At 30.3% G+C, this 18,605-nt stretch overlaps 1 protein-coding gene across 1 annotated transcript; it reads right to left on the reverse strand.

Moving 5' to 3' along the window:
* Positions 1–3,484: 3,484 nt before the first annotated feature.
* On the reverse strand, positions 3,485–15,245 carry LOC110623139 (alpha-L-arabinofuranosidase 1). Its single transcript, XM_021768041.2, has 18 exons — positions 14,885–15,245; positions 14,522–14,710; positions 14,309–14,363; positions 13,059–13,270; positions 12,630–12,751; positions 12,384–12,537; positions 11,238–11,307; positions 9,482–9,627; positions 9,322–9,367; positions 9,175–9,227; positions 7,796–7,940; positions 6,834–6,952; positions 6,635–6,706; positions 6,452–6,555; positions 5,719–5,775; positions 5,432–5,630; positions 4,886–5,032; positions 3,485–4,044 (listed from the first exon to the last, which is right to left on the reverse strand). The coding sequence occupies exons 2-18, from the start codon at positions 14,675–14,677 to the stop codon at positions 3,895–3,897; spliced, it is 2,007 nt and encodes a 668-aa protein (XP_021623733.1). The 5' UTR covers positions 14,678–14,710; positions 14,885–15,245; the 3' UTR covers positions 3,485–3,894.
* Between the last annotated feature and the right edge of the window lie 3,360 nt (positions 15,246–18,605).

Genomic DNA, 18,605 nt, shown 5'->3' on the forward strand with positions numbered 1-18,605 from the left:
AATTGAAATGTTTTATATTTATTGTAAATATTGATTAGAATTCTAATGTACAGATTGAATATATATATGACAATTGATTTCCATTTACAATATAATTATATATTAGAAACAGAATTCTAAAATAATACTGTCACATAAACATACTTTTCTTTAAATTAGTAGTGAGAAGTTGTAATATTATAATTATATTAGAATTAAAATTATAAAATAATATTTAAAATTTAATTAAAACCATTTTTGCTGGCTCACAATCCCTCATTCATAATTTTCAATTTTCGATGGAAGTTCATTGTTAATTGTCTTTAAATTTATCACTAATTTATCTAAAATTCTAGCAATTGATAAAAAAATTTTCATTGCTAATCTGTCTTATAATCCATTGATATTAAATTTTTTTGCGACAAATGCTACATCAGTCAGATAATTTATCAATAATTGAATTTCTTAGCAACCGAAGTAGTTTTAGTTGCTAATTTTGTCATAAAAACTATGTTTTTCAAAATTTACCTAACATAAAACTAATGCAATATTTTTTGAATATATCTGTTCAACATAAGAACTCTTAAAATTCTAATCATTATATCTCTTTTTTCCTTTATCTTTTGAAGTTGTGCTTCTTTAATTATTTTAAATGTTAGTCATCCCAGAAATGATCACATCCATATATTGTATAGTAAATATCATAATTAGTGGAGAATAAATAAATTAGTCACATGATAATATTGTAAATTAAAATAAGCTTAAAAAGCAAAATGAAAATACAATTATATAAAAATATAAAACACTAAAAAAACACATATAAGAAGTGCCTTATAATTATAAACCAATATTTCAAAAAAAATATTTTCTTAAATATTGATATAAGCATTCTATTTTCCTTTCATTTCTGAAAAATCTCCCTAGCTAAATTAGATATAAAATTATTTCACTCTGAAAAATTTTCAAGATGTTTGTGAGGGAGATGTTTAATTAGCTCTCCATCACAAACATCTTGCGGTCCTTGGTGTATGTTGAGATGATCCGATAAATAGTCTCTACATAATACTAAGTTGTGAATTTTAAAATATCCCACTTAAATTTCAATAATCTAAAACATCTCTTTAAAAATATTTCTTACTTGAGAATATTTCATATTATAGTATACTCCTTTGTTGCCGGTTCTCTAATCAATTAAATGATATTTTTTATCTTTAAAAGAAATACTAAAAAGCCATATAAATTTATATAACTCGTATCACGTAAGTAATAATGCCCTATAAATGAAAAATTAAAAAGTGTAATTACTAATATAAATTATATGACTTATAACATTATAAAGTAGAATTTCTTATGCATTATCTTGGAAAACTTTTAAAGGATTTTTTTTTTCTAAGTTCATCTCAAAATACTCTATTATTACATGTAGATCCTTCTCAATCAGGTATATATAAATAACTTGTAAATTTAGTGAACAAACTTTAACAAATTAATGGAAAGATTTTTCTTTTTATTCATGTATCTAACTTTGTCTTTCTTTGCCACACACACTCTAATGTGAGTTTTATCTAATGAATCCAAGCAATTCTATACTATGTATATTTAATATATATAAAAAAACTAAAAAGCACAAAGATTTGATATCAATACATAAACTCTATCTTAAACCATTTTCTTCTCATTGGAGTTGTTATCTTCAACTGGTTATGGCTTTTTAAGAAGAGGATGGCGGCATTTAAATACCGCATGGAGAATTAAATTAAAAGGCCTAGATATTGTCTTCCCACTCCTCATATACAATTATGTTCTTCTATTTATTTATCTTGTGGCTTTATGTATAATACTATAGCAACCATTTCTTCTACATCTCTATTCGAGTTCTTTGTAGCTTACCAACTCCTTAATTTGTGCATCTCACATGACTTATAAAAATACCTTCATTCGTAAATTTTCCACACCAAACTTCATCGTCAATATGAATAAGTATCTTAAAATTTGATAATCTAACTTGTAATTTTTCTTGAGCAAAATCACCAAACTTATATGTAATAGGTCTAAGAACTTCATCTCTTAATGTAGCAAACACATGCATCATCATGACCATCGTTTCCATAATCGTCACCATCGTTGTTTCAGTATAAATTATTGTAAGAAATATTTTTTTTTTTTAACTTAACAGAAAAGTCTTGCTATTACAGTAAAACATATATAAACCAAATAAATTTTAGATAAAAATTAATAATTGATTCTGCAGTATTTTAATAACAATTCAAATTTAATAAAGCAAAGAAAAACAAGACATAAAAACAGAAAAGCCTCCCTTCAATCTAACAATAAAAATAGTGAAATTATTTTATTTGATATTGTTTATCCTTTTTAATTATTTTTGTTGCAGTATTTCTTTTATATACGATTTTTTTCCATGTACGAAAGTGAGAAGTGTTAAGCCCTAATGATTCAGTGTACAAAATTTGATGAAACATATATATAGCAGTAGAATTTGTCAAATGTTAGAACAATATAGAAATAAGACATCAACTTAACCTCAAATGAAGTAGAAATTGCGAGAATTTCTAAAAATCCCAAATTTATATTGGAAATGCAATTGCAGGAATAACACTCATAAAAAAGCACTTACAATACAATAGACTTTGACTCTGATAATAAAAATAAGTTTTTTTCACATAAATAAAAATACAAGGAAGAAGAGAAAAACTCAGAAATTGTAAAATAGAGAAATTGAAGTCCAAATTAAATCAGTAATAGAGATGATAAATCTTACTTGAGCAGTAAAACTAGAACTATGGAACATATCAAGTAAGTTAAAAGACTTGGTAAATATGGCCAATCAAATAAGAATTAATTTAATACTATACAAAGAATAAAATTCTTATTTCCTTAGCTAAACTTCCTCCAAACAAAGTGAATATAATATAAATTTTATGATCTTTCATGAAAAAAAAAATTTATAAACCCAAAAGTGAAAATTTGTATAAGCTTTAAATAATTAGCCTAGATGGCATGAAAAGATAATCTTGATAAATTAATAATCATTAAAATTAATATATGAAGAATTCAAGATTATTTTGGTTATATAATTAAAACAATTAACTTAAGAAGGAGAGCAAAGTAGAAATTGAAAAGAAAAAACTTCCATTTGATTTGCGATTATATAATAGGAAATTATTAGATTAATTTGTATTTAATTTTCATATAATAACTACTAATAAAATTTTAATTACTTTAATTACTGATGGGTGGAGAAACTTTTTGTTGCACATTACACTTGCGGTATTACATTGATAAAATTGTCTATTTTTTTTTAATTCTGAAATGACACCGTTTTGTCAGTAATAACAAATTCCTCATGCATTTACTAGTAAAAGTGCTAAATCACATGGTAAATACTGCTTATTGGTTTTTTTTTTTATTTTTTTTTCTTTTCAAATAACTTCTCATAGTACTTCTGACATTACTGCTTTCTTTAAATTTTATTAAATTCAAGATCGGCCAAGAAAATTCAAGCAAATTAAATTGAAGTATTGATGATTTCATTCTTCTCATCTTTTGATTGCAATTCTAGTTTTCCAAGGTTTACATAATCTGTATAAAACTTTTTGGCAATTTCCATTCTGTTCAATTATCTTCCGTTTTAGCCTTGAGAGACTGTACCCTCAGGAGTTGCTCGTTCTCTGTTCTCTTTTTTTTTTTCACCATCAACAAACACCCTTCACGTTCAAATCCATTATCAAACTTACTTTCAGCAAACGAAAGAAAAAAAAAAAAAAGATGCATTAGATAAAACAAGTATATATTTAAGGTTGGCCAACTAGAGTGGCAAATATGCTGGCCACAGAATTATTTCAACATTACTTTTTTTTTTTTTTCATCATATAATTAAACTCTGTTTTTGTGTTTTTAAATTGAAGATCTGGAGAAAGAATCAGTATCTGTGGTACTGATACTGCTTAATTCTGTTAACAAGTCAAATGAAGTGAAAGAATTCGGCGAGAGTACAACATCCATATCTTTGCTGGCCTTGTCGAGCAGAGTTTGCAGAGGCGCCACCTACATAATATTTAAACCACAAACATTAAGGAAGAACATGTAGCATCTGTAGTTCCAATCTCTTATGTCGTAAATAATACAATTGCAGTACTTTCAGCTTCTTGAGAATTTTGGCAGTGTTGTATTCTCGAAATTTTAGCAATCATGGATATCAAACTGATGAAACAGGTTAGTAATAGACAAAACAGGTTAATCATTAACTAATCGTCATATAAGCCACACCAACTCTCGTTCTGCTTTAGTAGTAGATATTTCATCCTCAAGAAAATATCAATCTTATTCGTCATATCTTATTTATCATAAAACAAACGAATGTAAAGAGGGCTGTAGTTAGATAAGGACATTATTTAAAAAATGGTTAAGTTACTCAAACTGGCATAATAAAATGGCAGATGAAGAAAAAACATTCAAGGGAAAATGCAAAAACACCTTCATTTTCATCATAGCTAAAATATTCTCAAGGATGGAATAAGTAAGTACCTTAGATAAGAAAATGCTGGATAACACACGAGAGAATACACTAGCTCTAGAAATGAATAATATAAGAGGATATGTATATTTTAAATATTGAAGAAATCACCGAGATGATTTAAAATGTTGTAGGCAGAGTTATATGGCTGAAACTATTGCCATGATAGTAAATACAGAAAAATTTCAAAATTTAATTTGCTGAATGCTTGAACACGAACACATGTCCACTTTGTAAAAAAGAAAAAGATGCAAAAACTTAGTTCCACCAAAATATGGAAGAATATGATGATATCAAAACTAATTATCTTCTAGCAATTCACAAGAAAACAATGTGGCATAGAAGGAAAAATAGGAAGGATCAGCGATGTACCTTCTTTGGATTGGTAAAGGAATTCTCATCCATCAGATTAGCAGAAGTGAGTTCAGTCTTTGTTGATCCAGACTCCTGTATGGAATTGAGCCCCAGTCCATCAACAGAAATGTTGAGATTCACGGTACTGCTCCCAAAGTTCACAATCTGAAATTGTATTTACCTGAGCATGAGTAACTTCAACCCAAAATAAATAAAATATATTCTAACATGTTTGCACTTTGGTAGAAAACTATGAAAGCAAATTCTAGAAAATCATCTAGACATTGTGGCTAAAGGGCAGGGAGTGCTTAATCAAGAAAACTCAAACATCTACTATGCTATTGTATGCGAGAGTGTTGCCAAACAATGGCAGCTTGTTGACATCAAGAAGATACAAAACTAGTTAGTTGACATTCTAACGTCGTTAGGTTTTAGATATCCATATGCCCAGATGAAAACAGAACACAAGTTAACTGTAGAGCCAAAATTTCTACCAGACATTATCTATGTAAGCATTGCCGAGTATTAGATGATACTTAAGTTGAAAAGAAGAAAAAGTAAGACCTTTATTTTTAGGTAAGTTTTACTATTCACAGTGTCCTGCCATTTAATTGCAGAAGCAATAAGTGAAGCAGAGGCATCTGTTTGAAGCACAGAGTTGAGAAGAGTTGCTCCACTTGATTCCGTAAAAAAACGTTGCACCCAGTAGCTAGGAGTTCCATATTGCTGTGAGGAGTTGAAGACAATTGCATCTGGGTTCCATCTTCAATGCCAACTTTTCAATTAATTTAAATACAAAATAAAATGATATTCCCTGTTATATAATCAAATATTAAGAAATAGAAAAGTACCGCCTGTCGTTGACATGCACAAAAAGTGGTGCATAGCTTGCCATCTCAACAATATCACTGCCATGAAAGAAAATAGAGACCTCAGTATATTTCCCTTTGATGGGTGCAGAAAAAGGCCTAATAAGATTTAAAACATTATAGGAGCCACAGAAAACTCATGCAGTCCACATTATGATATTGATATTAATAGTGAATATGGCCAAGAAGAAGGGGGAAGGAGAGATATAAAAGAAAATGATATTCATAAATGCTGAAATTAGCATAATTCCTTTCAATTTGCATACTTCCTCCTACAGTAGGAATCATGAGCAGAGGAAAGCATTAATACCAAGCTGGTATTGAGTTGACATATTATTATGGTTAGGCTGGCCGAAAGGATGTAAATTATTAAACTAGAATCAACCTTAAGTTGTCTAAACCCCTAAATTTTTTTATTTATGCAGATTGGTCTAGAGAGAATAGAGGAATGGAGGGGGTTTAGAAGGCTTCACATTGGCCTCATCTGTAGCTGAAATCTCATATAGTTTGCCTAACCACAATATGCCAGCTCACCACTAGCACAGTAATACATATAACTTCTAAATAGACACAATATTACCACAATAACAAACCATGATAATTCACAAATTGTTTCAACCTTGAAGAATTACTGATCTCCCTCTCCCATGAAAGATACAAAATCCAATTCCTTTGATAAACATGATAAGCGCAAGTTCCTACAACTACAGCCAACCTGTTCTTTTCAAGCCCAATGAGGAATGCTGCTTCAGCAAGTGCAGCTAAAAGACTTCCTGTGCCAGCATCTTTTCCAGTCACAGCATACTCACTCACAAAAGCCTGACAAATAATGAAACTGGGACAATCTATCACAACGAATGACTGCAGCTTATACAAAATTAGTTTACATGAAGAATACCTTAGGACCATTGCGTGATGTTTGATCAAATTTATGTGCCATAGAAAACAAGTTGTTGGCAGATGTATAGACCTAGTTAAGAAATCACAGAAACAAGGTGAATCTGTTGAATTATACACATAAAGATGTGATAAAAGAGGGGATAATAAAACATTAAAATATCCATAAGACATTACAATTATAGTGACAAGATGTTTACATGAAAATCATAGTAATCAGCAGGGTGATCCAAAGAGCGGGAAGACCCATCACAGTTTGAGATTATTTTGATGTCAGGATAGGCACGCTTTATAGCTTCATAAAACTTGAGATAATTTCCTGAGCAACAGAACATACATAAATTTGAGCTCTCTAAGAGAGAAAGCATAACATTTGCATACATTTGGGACAACTTTTGTGAAGAAAAACCATCTTTGTCAATGTCACATATTATAAGAAGAGGTGTTGGAAGGATAAGGAATAGCTGAGGTTAATGGTATCCATTGCAGTAATAATAGTGGCTCAGTCTGTTGAGTAGGTGTAATTGGCAGAAATAAGTTGTTAGAGCTGCTGGAAGTTAGCTACACGCACTTATCAATTGCTATGTAACTCTTTACAGTGTATCCTTGAGATCTGCTCCAGAACAATCAAGAACACATCTTCTCTCAATTCTACTCTATTCTTTCTCCCCATTCTCTTCTGCTTTTCTCTTATCTTTTCTTATCTTTTCTTATCTTTCCCTATTTCTTCTCCATTCTTCTCTAAATTCTCTGTTAGGGTTATGTAACCCTAACAGTCCACTATGGGCTAATGACACATTGAGATATAATAACAAAATTAGATCAATGGAATATCATGAGATTAACTTTGAATCTTAACAAAAGAATATGTCATAAACACAAATCATAATTTCAGTGTTTTAGACTCCCATAACTATTTTCTCAAAGGTCTTAAAAAAGAAATTTATGAAGAAACATGTGAAAATCAAAATATGCACATGGCACCTATCATTACAGTGTGAGATAACAAAAACTAGCTTCAATTTGAAGTACAAAGATACTCGATATACATTCAAATTTGATTCTTTATCTGATGCAAATGGATTTGTGCATGTGTTCACCCTTGTGCCAGCACATAAAAGTACTAAAAAATGATGAAGTAATAATACGCAATAATGCAAACCTCTATAATTCTTCTTTCCACAATCCTCATTTCCAACTGCTACATATTTCAAGTCAAAAGGCTCTGGGTGTCCCATTGCAGCTCGAATTGCACCCCATGTAGAATCAGAATCACCTCTAGCAAACTCAATACCATCAAGAGCTTCCTAAAATTGAAACAAGTTACAAAGGCCATATACCAGAAAAGAAAAACTATTTTGGGAAAACACATTAAATTTTACTGTTGCTGGACATAAATGGAGCTAATGACATGGTTTAACAGGAAATTTTTGGTGCTAGTATTGACTTACCATGAAACTTTTGACGAAAGAAAAAGAAAATAACAAAAATAACAAAAAGTTGCCATGCAACTCATAAATCTCATAATGATAGGAAAATTTCCTATTTTTCTTTAGCATAAAAGAATCATCATCCAGGCATCGAAAACAGAAATTTCTGCACATACCCATTCATTGTTATAGATCCAAACTGCAGAAAATAGAAATGAAAAAATGGCCTAAGAGAATGACAAAATAAATTGTTAACTAAGCACTGCATTAAGAGCTCAACTAACAAATCAGGACTTATAAGTTCGAAGTTATTTCTGGTTTTCCTGCTCCTTTAACTCTTACGAGATTTCTATCCCCTTCAAAGGTGCAGTTTTCAAAAAATATTAAAGCCCAAATACCCTACTTTAAATCTCAGAGAAAAAAAAAAGGATTTCAATCTTGTAAGCTGAATGATTTTCATGATAACCCTAATCCCATCCACCATATCCTCTCCACAAAGGCACAAACACTGATGCTACACCTCACCCAACCCAAAAAAAATAGTGGCATGGGCATCATATCCGTTGGTCAAGGCCCCTAAACCACATCAATAGTGAACTATGAACCCCCCTGTACCATTTTCAATTGATATAAATTAATAGCAATTTTCTTTTTGATTTTGTTAAATTTGGGCCAGGCCTAACTCACCCCAAAAGCTAGCTCAAAAGGGAGGAGTGCCTATAGCCCATATAAGGGGCACATTACCCCTTTCTACAACCGATGTGGGATTCAACACACCCCCACACCCAGAATTTTTACTGGTGCGTGGCACATTTATGGGACGCCCAACATCGGATGGGGAGGCTCTGATACCATGTTAAATTTGGGTCAGGCCTAACTCACCCCAAAAGCTAGCTCAAGAGGGAGGAGTGCCTATAGCCCATATAAGGGGCACAATACCCCTTTCCACAACCGATTTGGGATTCAACAGATTTAATACACAGGAACAGGTCAAATTTAAGCAAGAACGTTTAACCAATCAGCTTCAATTATATGAGAAGTCTGCCAAATCACAAGGTAACTTTTCGGCATACAGTAAGACAAATATTAAGTAACAAACTTGCAGACATACTTGTACAAAAGGTGAAATTGTTGACGTATCAACTTGATCCTGATGGCTGATTCCTGCAAAGTTCATAATACCAAAAGTACCACAGCAGAATAAATCAAACATACTAAGCATCAGGAAAAGTGTAAATATCAAGTATATGGAAATTACCATTGTTGAACACCCATATAGGCGATGCGCCAAGATCTTCTGCTAGCTGCACAATTGATTGATTGTATAATACTACTTAATCAACATAGAATAGAAGAAATTAAAATTTGAAAGAAAACCATGCCCCCTGTGCAATCTGCATAAAAAATAAGATGCCTACTTGAAGAAACTCGAAATGACCAAGTCCATCATCAGTCCAATACATCCAAACATCACCAAAGTGCCCAGGCCTCTCCTCCCAAGGTCCAATTGTTTCCTTCCAGCGAAAAGCATTTCTTAACCATTCACCTTCAACGAAACAGCCACCTAAAATATTGTGATAGAAAAGTTACTGCTTTAGCCGGACAAAAACCTTTTCAAAGACCATAAAGCTATGCTAACTGTTAATCAATAGAAGGGTGCATGTAGTTGCAGATAAATGATACAATGAGCTTGAAATTTTTAGAAATTTGATTATCAAACAAGACTAGCACTGGAGATTTTTAAATACATGAAAAATCAGTGTTCATAACATCCAGCTCATCCAATTCCAACTAACAATAAATCAAAGTTCATACAATATAGTTTCTGGTATTTACATTTTCTAATTGCACAGCTAACCATCACAGTAGCCAATTCATGAAGAAATAAAGAAAGAGAAAATGGCCAAAAAGCATGATACCAATAGAATTCTGACAGCAAAAGAATGCACTTTCAGGCTTAATCCTATCACATATATTACTATGACCCTTACATTTTCTCAATTCTCATGAATGCTTCAAATATAAATCTTAGCCTTATTTAAAGGCAAGACTCTCTTGGGAGTGAGGAATATGCAAATGTTAAATATGAGCATTGACAACTTCCCTCTCCAACAAACCATTCTTCATCTCAGAGAGAGAGGGAACTTTAGTTGCCACTGATTAGCAAAGGCCATTGATTAGATCAATGAAAGACATTGTAGTCGATCCTAGTTGGAATGGTGGCTGGCATTGATAACTAATGATGACAAGGAGACGAGGAAAGATCAAGCCAATTCCTAAAAAGAAAATGAAATTCTTCATGTAAAAGCATAGAACAAGAGATGCTTTCCAAAATTTTGGCTTAGGTGATTATAAACATGCATTTCATTGATTAATTTTCCTATATTATATCACATGAAAACTCAAGAACATCTTCCCAGGTAATATAGAGTGATGCGTCCAAGCAAAAGCTTGCATCATCTCTTCTGCTAAAAAAGGTTTTGAGCTCCATTATCAAATAAAACTTGCCCCCATCAAACAAAGATAAGTTTTACGTAGATATAATTTCAAAAATATTTCTATACTTTCATTTGATTTAATTTTAATTTGGTTAGCATAGAATAGGGGGAAGATCTATCTTGGCCATGTAATATTAATGCAAATTCATAATTAAATCATACAACTTCGGTTGATCAGGTAAAATATGGAAAACTGGAAAAAGAAGATGGACAAAGTGACATGGTCAATTGATTCACTTGTGGACCTGCTATTCCAGTTTGTAGTGCAGTTCAGGGTGCAGGAAGAAATAGGACAGGAGGTGTCCCAAGAATTATTAAAACTGAAAAAGGTTAGAACTTTCAAATTTTCATACTATTTTTTTTTTTTCAGATAACAAAATCTTGCTGGTGATGACATAACACAAGCACAACAATGAAAAACCTCATTAAGTGCAGCAAGAGCTTAAAATGGAAAGGCGTGTGTATCTATTATTTACTCATAAAAATTCAGAACAAGGACATATTGCATGTAAGTAACATGGCCAACAAAGAAGCAACCGAAATTCAACCTCAGCAAGTCAGTTTACAAACACAAGCCTAAAGCCTACATAGTGAAATTCAGATATATGGAAAACTTAACATAAATAACCTAATATGAGCTTAAAATTATTCATACATATAAATTCATCTTATATACCTGGAAATCTGATAAAGCGAGGTTTTATATCTGCAAGCATTTCAACAAGCTCAGTTCGGAAACCATGCCCCTGTGACAAGATGAAAATTGCTTAAATAACTAGAAAATAATGCTAGGTTTATCTTCATGACAAGAAAAGAAATTATCCATGAAGGAGTAGCAGATTCATAGTTTTATCTCCAATAGCCTCTATAAGTCATCAGACATTGGAAATCTGAGTCAAACCTGGAGTTAAAGTTCAAATCTTATTTGCCCATATTTGGAAATTCCATTTCCTAACATTCATAAAATTAGGTACATTTTCAGAGAGTTTAGATACATTCTAAAAAACATTACTCTTTTTTCAGAGAAGGATTTGATTATTTTCAAAAATAGAAACATTTTCTGTAAAGTGGAAGAGCAGTTCTAAAGAGGGAAAATTTCCAATGACTGGTGGAACCTTAATTCCACCACTAAATCTACCGACATGAGATTCTGCAGCCTAGACCCATCTCATGTTTTTCTTCTGTGCACATATTCCTCCTGTATTTTGTCTTTTCTTTTTATGATGTTGTAACTTTCTCAAATCCAAGATCATAAGATTCTACTTCTAGAAATATTAATAGTGGTTAGAACAGTGAACATTCGAATAGTTAATGACCGACTTAAGTTATATCTTCAGTCAAATCCTCCGTGAGCATTCCCTTAATTATTCTTTAATATTTTAATTGTACTAATGAGGATTAGGTAATGAATTCTTGAAAAAAGTAATCTATAATTTCTTTTCATTGGTTGGTAGGTTGTGGGCACAAGGGACAAAAGGCTAATAGAACTTAATTGCTAATTTCTCCTGTTCTGCATTCAAATAATCTTTGGCATCTTCTGAAGATGTCCTATCTCAAAAAACCGAGTACAGCAAAATCATTTTATATCCATGTCTACATTATAACATCCATTTAAATTGATTTGATATAGAACATATAGTTAAAAAAAATGACCTTCGAATGTAAATCTTAATTTGCCTCTTGCATAACACAATATAATAGTAATTCACAAGGACAAATATTGAGGTAAGGAGTTTAGATCAAAATAGGGATAGGAGATAATAGCTCATGAAAGGTAAATTTCTTGTGTGACTTGCAATGATAAAGGAAAAAAATAAATTACCTTAAATGTGTCTAAGGGCATAGCTGAAACTTGATCAAACCATATGACACCTTTCTGGGATGATGTCAATTGAAGTCTGGAATTTTGATTTGTTCCTTTGGCTTCCAATAGAACCTCTGCCTTTGTCCAGTTCAGAACATCAGAAGCAGAAGCTCTGCAAGCATGCAAAAAATACTATTAGTTTGCAAGAAACTATTTATCACAGAATATCAACAGAATTGCATAACATTTTAACATGTTTCTCACATAATTTTGGCAGTAGCCAGTGTTTGCAATCCGTTTGAGTCCGTCAAAGACACAGATATATTGATTGACCCCAATGATCGAACATAAAGAACAACTTTATAGGTCTTGCCTTTTTGAATATTCTGGAAATGAAAAAGCAGAACCATAAAATGAATTGCAACAAAAAAAATATATACAACAAATATGAGTATTGAAAAATTTATCATAGAAAAATGTGAGAATTATATCATCTCTGTGATTAAACTCTATCAAACTGTTTTTACCAATAAAATGACCTACAAATTTCATTTAGGAAATTAAATTGATTTTACAATAATTTGAATGATCTGGATAAAGATGAAAAGATTCATTGAAGTGTCTGCAGCCAATCATTCACATAAGTCAAAAGAAAAGATGCATATATAAAATAATTATCTAGCTGGCTCTCACCATGCCCCAGAATCCAGGATTGTATATACCAACTCCACCATCAGGGCAAATATTGTTGCCTTTGCTATCACAAAAGACATCCATTCGGAGTGCAACCTTATTACGCTCAAAGCAAGATGAACGGTCAGTAGATACAATTAGAGATGAACCATCACCAATGATAGACCAAGGAGCAATATTTGAGGGAGTATTAGGGCCCCCAGCTTCAAAACCTAGAAGCAATAAAACAAAAAGTTTCAAGAGTATTGCATAATAATGAAAACTGATTTTTAACCTTACAGTATAATGAATCTTAAAAAACAATAAATGTTAAAATTAGGTTCTATTTGATAAAACAGAAAGCTTGGCATTAATATTTACAATTTTTAGAAATAAGTTGTCCATGATAAAATTTAGAACAATGCAATTTCAGACTGAATGTAATTACATAGTTTGAGAATGATATAGATGATGGAAGTGATAGTGATGGCTGAAGTAAGAACGATTGTGATGGTGGTGCTCATAGTATGAGGATTCATGATGTTGGGGAAGGTAGAACCAGCAATAGTCATAGTTAAACTGGTGGGTAATGGCGGCAGCAATAGCTGATGATAAGGGAAGAAATATTGATATAAAATATATATGATGAGATCTCATGACATTAATGTGTCCAGCAAACCTTTCAAGTGATTTTTATGATGGCAAGGGAGCAATTGCAACAGTGGACAGGTAAAACTAACTAGGTGTTTAATGTGTTCAACAAACTTTTCAGTTCTCACTGAAATTTAAAGCAACTTTTTCGCACAATAAGCTATCTCAGTGCATAGTACTACAACAGAATCCATATGCAGAATACCTTGGTTAATAGTTTCCTTCCAGACACTATTTCTTTTTTTTTAAGAAAAAATAGAATAGGTAAAAATTACAGAACAAAGAATAAGGAATCTTGCTTTTAGCTGGAACAAAATATTCAACTGAATTAATCAAAATGTAGCTGGCCCAAATCAAAGCATATACAGAAGGAAAAATTAACATAACAAATACAGTTCTTGTACCCAAATACACAATTCCAAAAATAGCGCATTAGCTTTCATACAAAAAGATATCACCTCCAATCCTATATCATCATTTCTTTCCAAAAGTAGTAAGCAATTAGAATAATGCAAAAGATATCACCGATAACCCAAAAAGGAATCCTGCAGTTACAGACATTCAAGCATTATATCTGCAGATTTTTCCAGACTCTAGAAACAAACAGATTTTGAATTTACCGCGGTTGTTCACAAGCTCTCCCCATATCCCACCAGCTCCAGCATGATTTATCTCCTGCAAAGATCATTTCAGAAAATGATCAAAGTTGTGGGTATGCATATTTATTGAAATAACATCGAACTTAATACATTATACGTTCAAAGAAAAATGACAGAAAAGGCCACTAGATTTCAGTAAAGGAAATGCCTCAAATTGTTAGTAGAGAAACTAACCTCAAAGAATATTCCAAAAAGCGTTTCAGGTATAACCCGACCAACAGAAGCATTAACGGACAATCGTGCTGTCAGGGTCGTATCAAGTCCAACAGCAGAGCATCGACATATAAAGCTCAGAAGAAGAAGAGTGAAAGCGAGCTTCAACGAACCCATATCTTCACTCACCGCATCCACCAATGTCACAGCCTAAATGTGCCAATTAAACCCAGAAAGAAAGAGGGAAACAACAAAACGTAAAATATCTCAGTGAAGAGATCTTTTGCGGTTGACCCATCCATCAAATGAGTAGAAACAACAGAAATACAGAGTCTAAGAATCAAGAAAGAAGCAAATATTACTGTGACGATGAGAAGAAAGAACCTGAAAGGAGAGCAGAAGCGTTGAAGGCAGCAATCGAGTGAGAGAGAGCAGTGGTGATGGTGTAGTTGACCGATGGGAGCATGAAGTGGTTATAAGGCGGCGTGTGAGTTATCACAACGGAAAGGCTTTGCTTCCACGTCAACAAAATGTCGGAGACAACACAAAACTTTAACTTCCTTTTTCTATTTGAAGAATTTTTGACATGGCAATTTCATTTCATGCGTGGAGTGGGGATATAAGCAGGCGTGGGAGTTATCGCAACCCAAGCCTTTGCTTTTACGTCAACATTTATCCAACCCTCACTCCATAACTGAATTACGAAGACAACACAAGTTGGAATTTCTTTCTGTTTCAAAATTTTGTTTCTTTTGTAGGATCCTATTGACAATTTCATTTCCTTTTATATATATAATTGAAATTTAAACTCAGAAATGTAAGAGAATGAAACGTAATATCTACTAAGGATGCGTTTGGTATGTTAATAAAGTCCTGCTGGATTTTATGGAATAATAAGTGGTGGGTTTTATGTTCCCAGATGGTCTTTAATTTCTTTATAATTTTATTAAAACTCTGAATTTGCCCCTAAATTATAGGATAAGGATAAAAAATTTCAAATTTCAATTTTTTTTTTTATCTCAGACTCAACTTGATAACAAATAAATTTAAAAATATCAAATGGATTTAGGATTTTACACTTTTAAATGTTAGAAATTTAAGAAAACTGTACTTCACGCTTTTAAAAGACCATACAATAACCCTTTTAAATTTTTAAAAGAAAGTATATTATAATTTTCATATTTGAATCAATAAAAATAAAAAAAGTATATTATGATTTTCAGATTCGAATCGATAAAAATAAAACGTTTAAAATTAATATATTATTTAAATAATTAAAAAATATGAATAATATTTTTATTATTATTTAAAAAATAAAAAATTAAAGTAATAATTTAAGTTAACTAATAAATTATATTATTAATAATGTTAATTATTTAAATTACAATTCTACCTTTTTATTACACTTAGTTTGTTGATAATATTTTATATTAACGTAATTTAATAAAATGATTTAAGTGAAAAAAAATACTGAAATAAATTGATTTAAACGGTTAAAAAAAATTTATTTAGCATGCGGTCATTGAGATGAATTATCGGTGAGAGTAAAATATTTTTTAGTTAAATGAGAATAGTTTAATTGTTTTTTCAATTCAATCATAATTATTTTAATTTTAATAAATAAAAAGTTAATAGTTAAATTATTTAATTTTTATTAAATCGAATCGAATTAATTTTAATAATTATGAATTATAAATTAAAATATAAAATTTGATATGTTTTTTTGGCGATAAATTTATCCCATTCACCTTTATACTTGCAAAAAATAAACTAAACTTGGGCTGGGCCTGCACCTTGTTGAGAGCCAGCAGAAATTTTAAGTTTTTTCTTTTGGAAAGTTTTTGGCAGTGTATCTCGTTGAACGGGGAAAAAGCATGGATTCTTTGCTTGTGAGCTTAGCTATCATTAGTTGACGTGAAGGAGCTTTACTGGAACTTTATTTTTATGACATTTGATTTATATGTCCCTAACCGACTGCCATTTTACATTTTTAGAATATAATAATTGACATAAAAATAATTTAAAATTACAAATTATTGTGTCGTATTTTTAAGGCAAATTCAACATAAAATATTTCTATAACAATTTCAGATGAAACTAAAAAATATAATTTAGATATAAAATTATTAAATATCCATCTAGCACTTAATATTTATATCACCTAATCGAATCTCATGATAGTTATAAAAATTATTTAATTATAGTCTAATTTATGTATTAAAGAAAAACAAAATATGCCTATAAATCTTATAAAACTATATCAATTAGCATACAAATATTTCTTTTACTTATTTGAGTATTAATAAGCACCAATAATTTTTCTTCTAAAAAAGTTTTTATTTGATGATTCTAAAATAAAAGACATTTTTTCAGAAAATATATTAATAATTTGATAGAGGAAAAATTCAAATTGTGTTATATTTTAACATTGTAATCAATAAATACTCAAGTTTATATATAATTTGAATATAAAAATATAAAATATATGAAATCAATTACTATAATATTCCTAATAACTTAAATACAGTATACAATTGAACTTAATAATTGTTTCACAATATTTTGAAACATCATAAAAATGCAATTCAATTTAATTAATCTTGAAATAAATTTAATATTCCTTCCATTATATAATTTTTTTTATCTTTCCATTTTTAAATATTTTAAAAGATTTTTCACTTTTTTTTACATTATAATTAATATATAATTAATTATTATAATTTGATTTAATTTTATCTTGTTTTCAATATAATCTCTTATTAATCGTTTTTTTTTTCAAATGAGAATTCAAATTATTTTTTAACATTTAATTTAATCCATATATTTCCAATAATAATTTTACTATTTTAATAAAACTTAAAATTTTCATTTTGTATTAAATATGGTATAATTGAAAAGTTAATATAAAGAAAATTTTAACTTTTAAATAAAATAACTATTATTTCTTTATTTATATGAAAAATATGAAGAAAATAAAATTTATGAGGTGGATGGATTAATATTTCTTTGTGCCCAAGGGCTATTACTTTTCAATAAACTAAGGCATATGAGAGCTCTAAGAATCTTCAAACTCTTAATCATTCAATATTAAATTATTATAGGCGAAAGAAAAGTATTCAAAATAAAAACTATATTTAGAAAGTATGAAAATATTCACGATACTTCATAAATAAGTAAGCAATGGGACAATCAAACTTGGGACACATGGGACCTACTAAAGGACTTAACAATCACCTAAAAGAGTCTAAGGAAGTAAATAATTGCAATACATAAACTCCAACTCATTTGGGGTATGCAAACCTATTTTGGCCATATAGCCCATTTAAGCCAAATTGTATTTGGCCCTATTTTGTTATTTCGGTATTTTAAATATTTAGGTCCATTTAAGAAGCTAAATTCTTCCAGCCCACATATAGAGATTAGTCCTCCAAGTTCATCTAGGAAAAATATCTTTATTTCTTATTTAGTAAGTTTTGGCTGTTTGACCAAGAATATTTTCTACATTTGAATTAATCCTTTTACAATCAGGATTAAGGTTCTAGAAGACTTCTAAGTAAAAGTCATGAATTAAGACTTGTTTATGAACAATTATTTTCTTTGATTAATAAAATTCTATTGAGAATTTTATTAATTTTGTATTGCATCAAGAATTAATATCTTATCGAGGTTAGTAACTTTGCGGTGATTCTACTCTTGCTTTCTTGTTCGATTGTCTACGTTCTTGTTTATTAATTATTTAAGAGTGTGGGAGAACAGTTGATAATTAATCTTGACGTGTGACTTGATATTATTGTGATGAAGTTTTAGATTGCATTATTAATATAGGGTTCCGAATAAATTAGTATCAGAGTATAGGTCATAGATAAATTCAAATTTATCTATCTTCATAGTTGTCTTGTTCAATTTCAATTTCATAGTTATAGTTGCTGTTAATTCACTTTCTTGTTTTGGTAGCTTATTTACCGTTTCGTTTTACTACATTTACTTCTCAAATTTCATATTATCAAAAGTTTTAGTAAAAAAAATGCAAAAGAAAAAAAAGATTTAGATTTGAAAAATTTATGGAAGAAAACAAAAAAAAAATTACTTCTTGAAAATTTGTGTT

This window comes from Manihot esculenta, chromosome 9 (assembly GCF_001659605.2).
Source record: "Manihot esculenta cultivar AM560-2 chromosome 9, M.esculenta_v8, whole genome shotgun sequence".
Classification (NCBI taxonomy): Eukaryota; Viridiplantae; Streptophyta; class Magnoliopsida; order Malpighiales; family Euphorbiaceae; genus Manihot; species Manihot esculenta.

Coding starts and splice junctions, on each gene's coding strand:
- LOC110623139 (XM_021768041.2), bottom strand. CDS start 14,677: ATGGGTTCGTTGAAGCTCGCTTTCACTCTTCTTCTTCTGAGCTTTATA. Junction 12,752..13,058: donor ATCCTGGATTCTGGGGCATG/GTGAGAGCCAGC, acceptor TTTCATTTCCAG/AATATTCAAAAAGGCAAGAC. Junction 5,033..5,431: donor AAACTTACCTAAAAATAAAG/GTCTTACTTTTT, acceptor ATACAATTTCAG/ATTGTGAACTTTGGGAGCAG.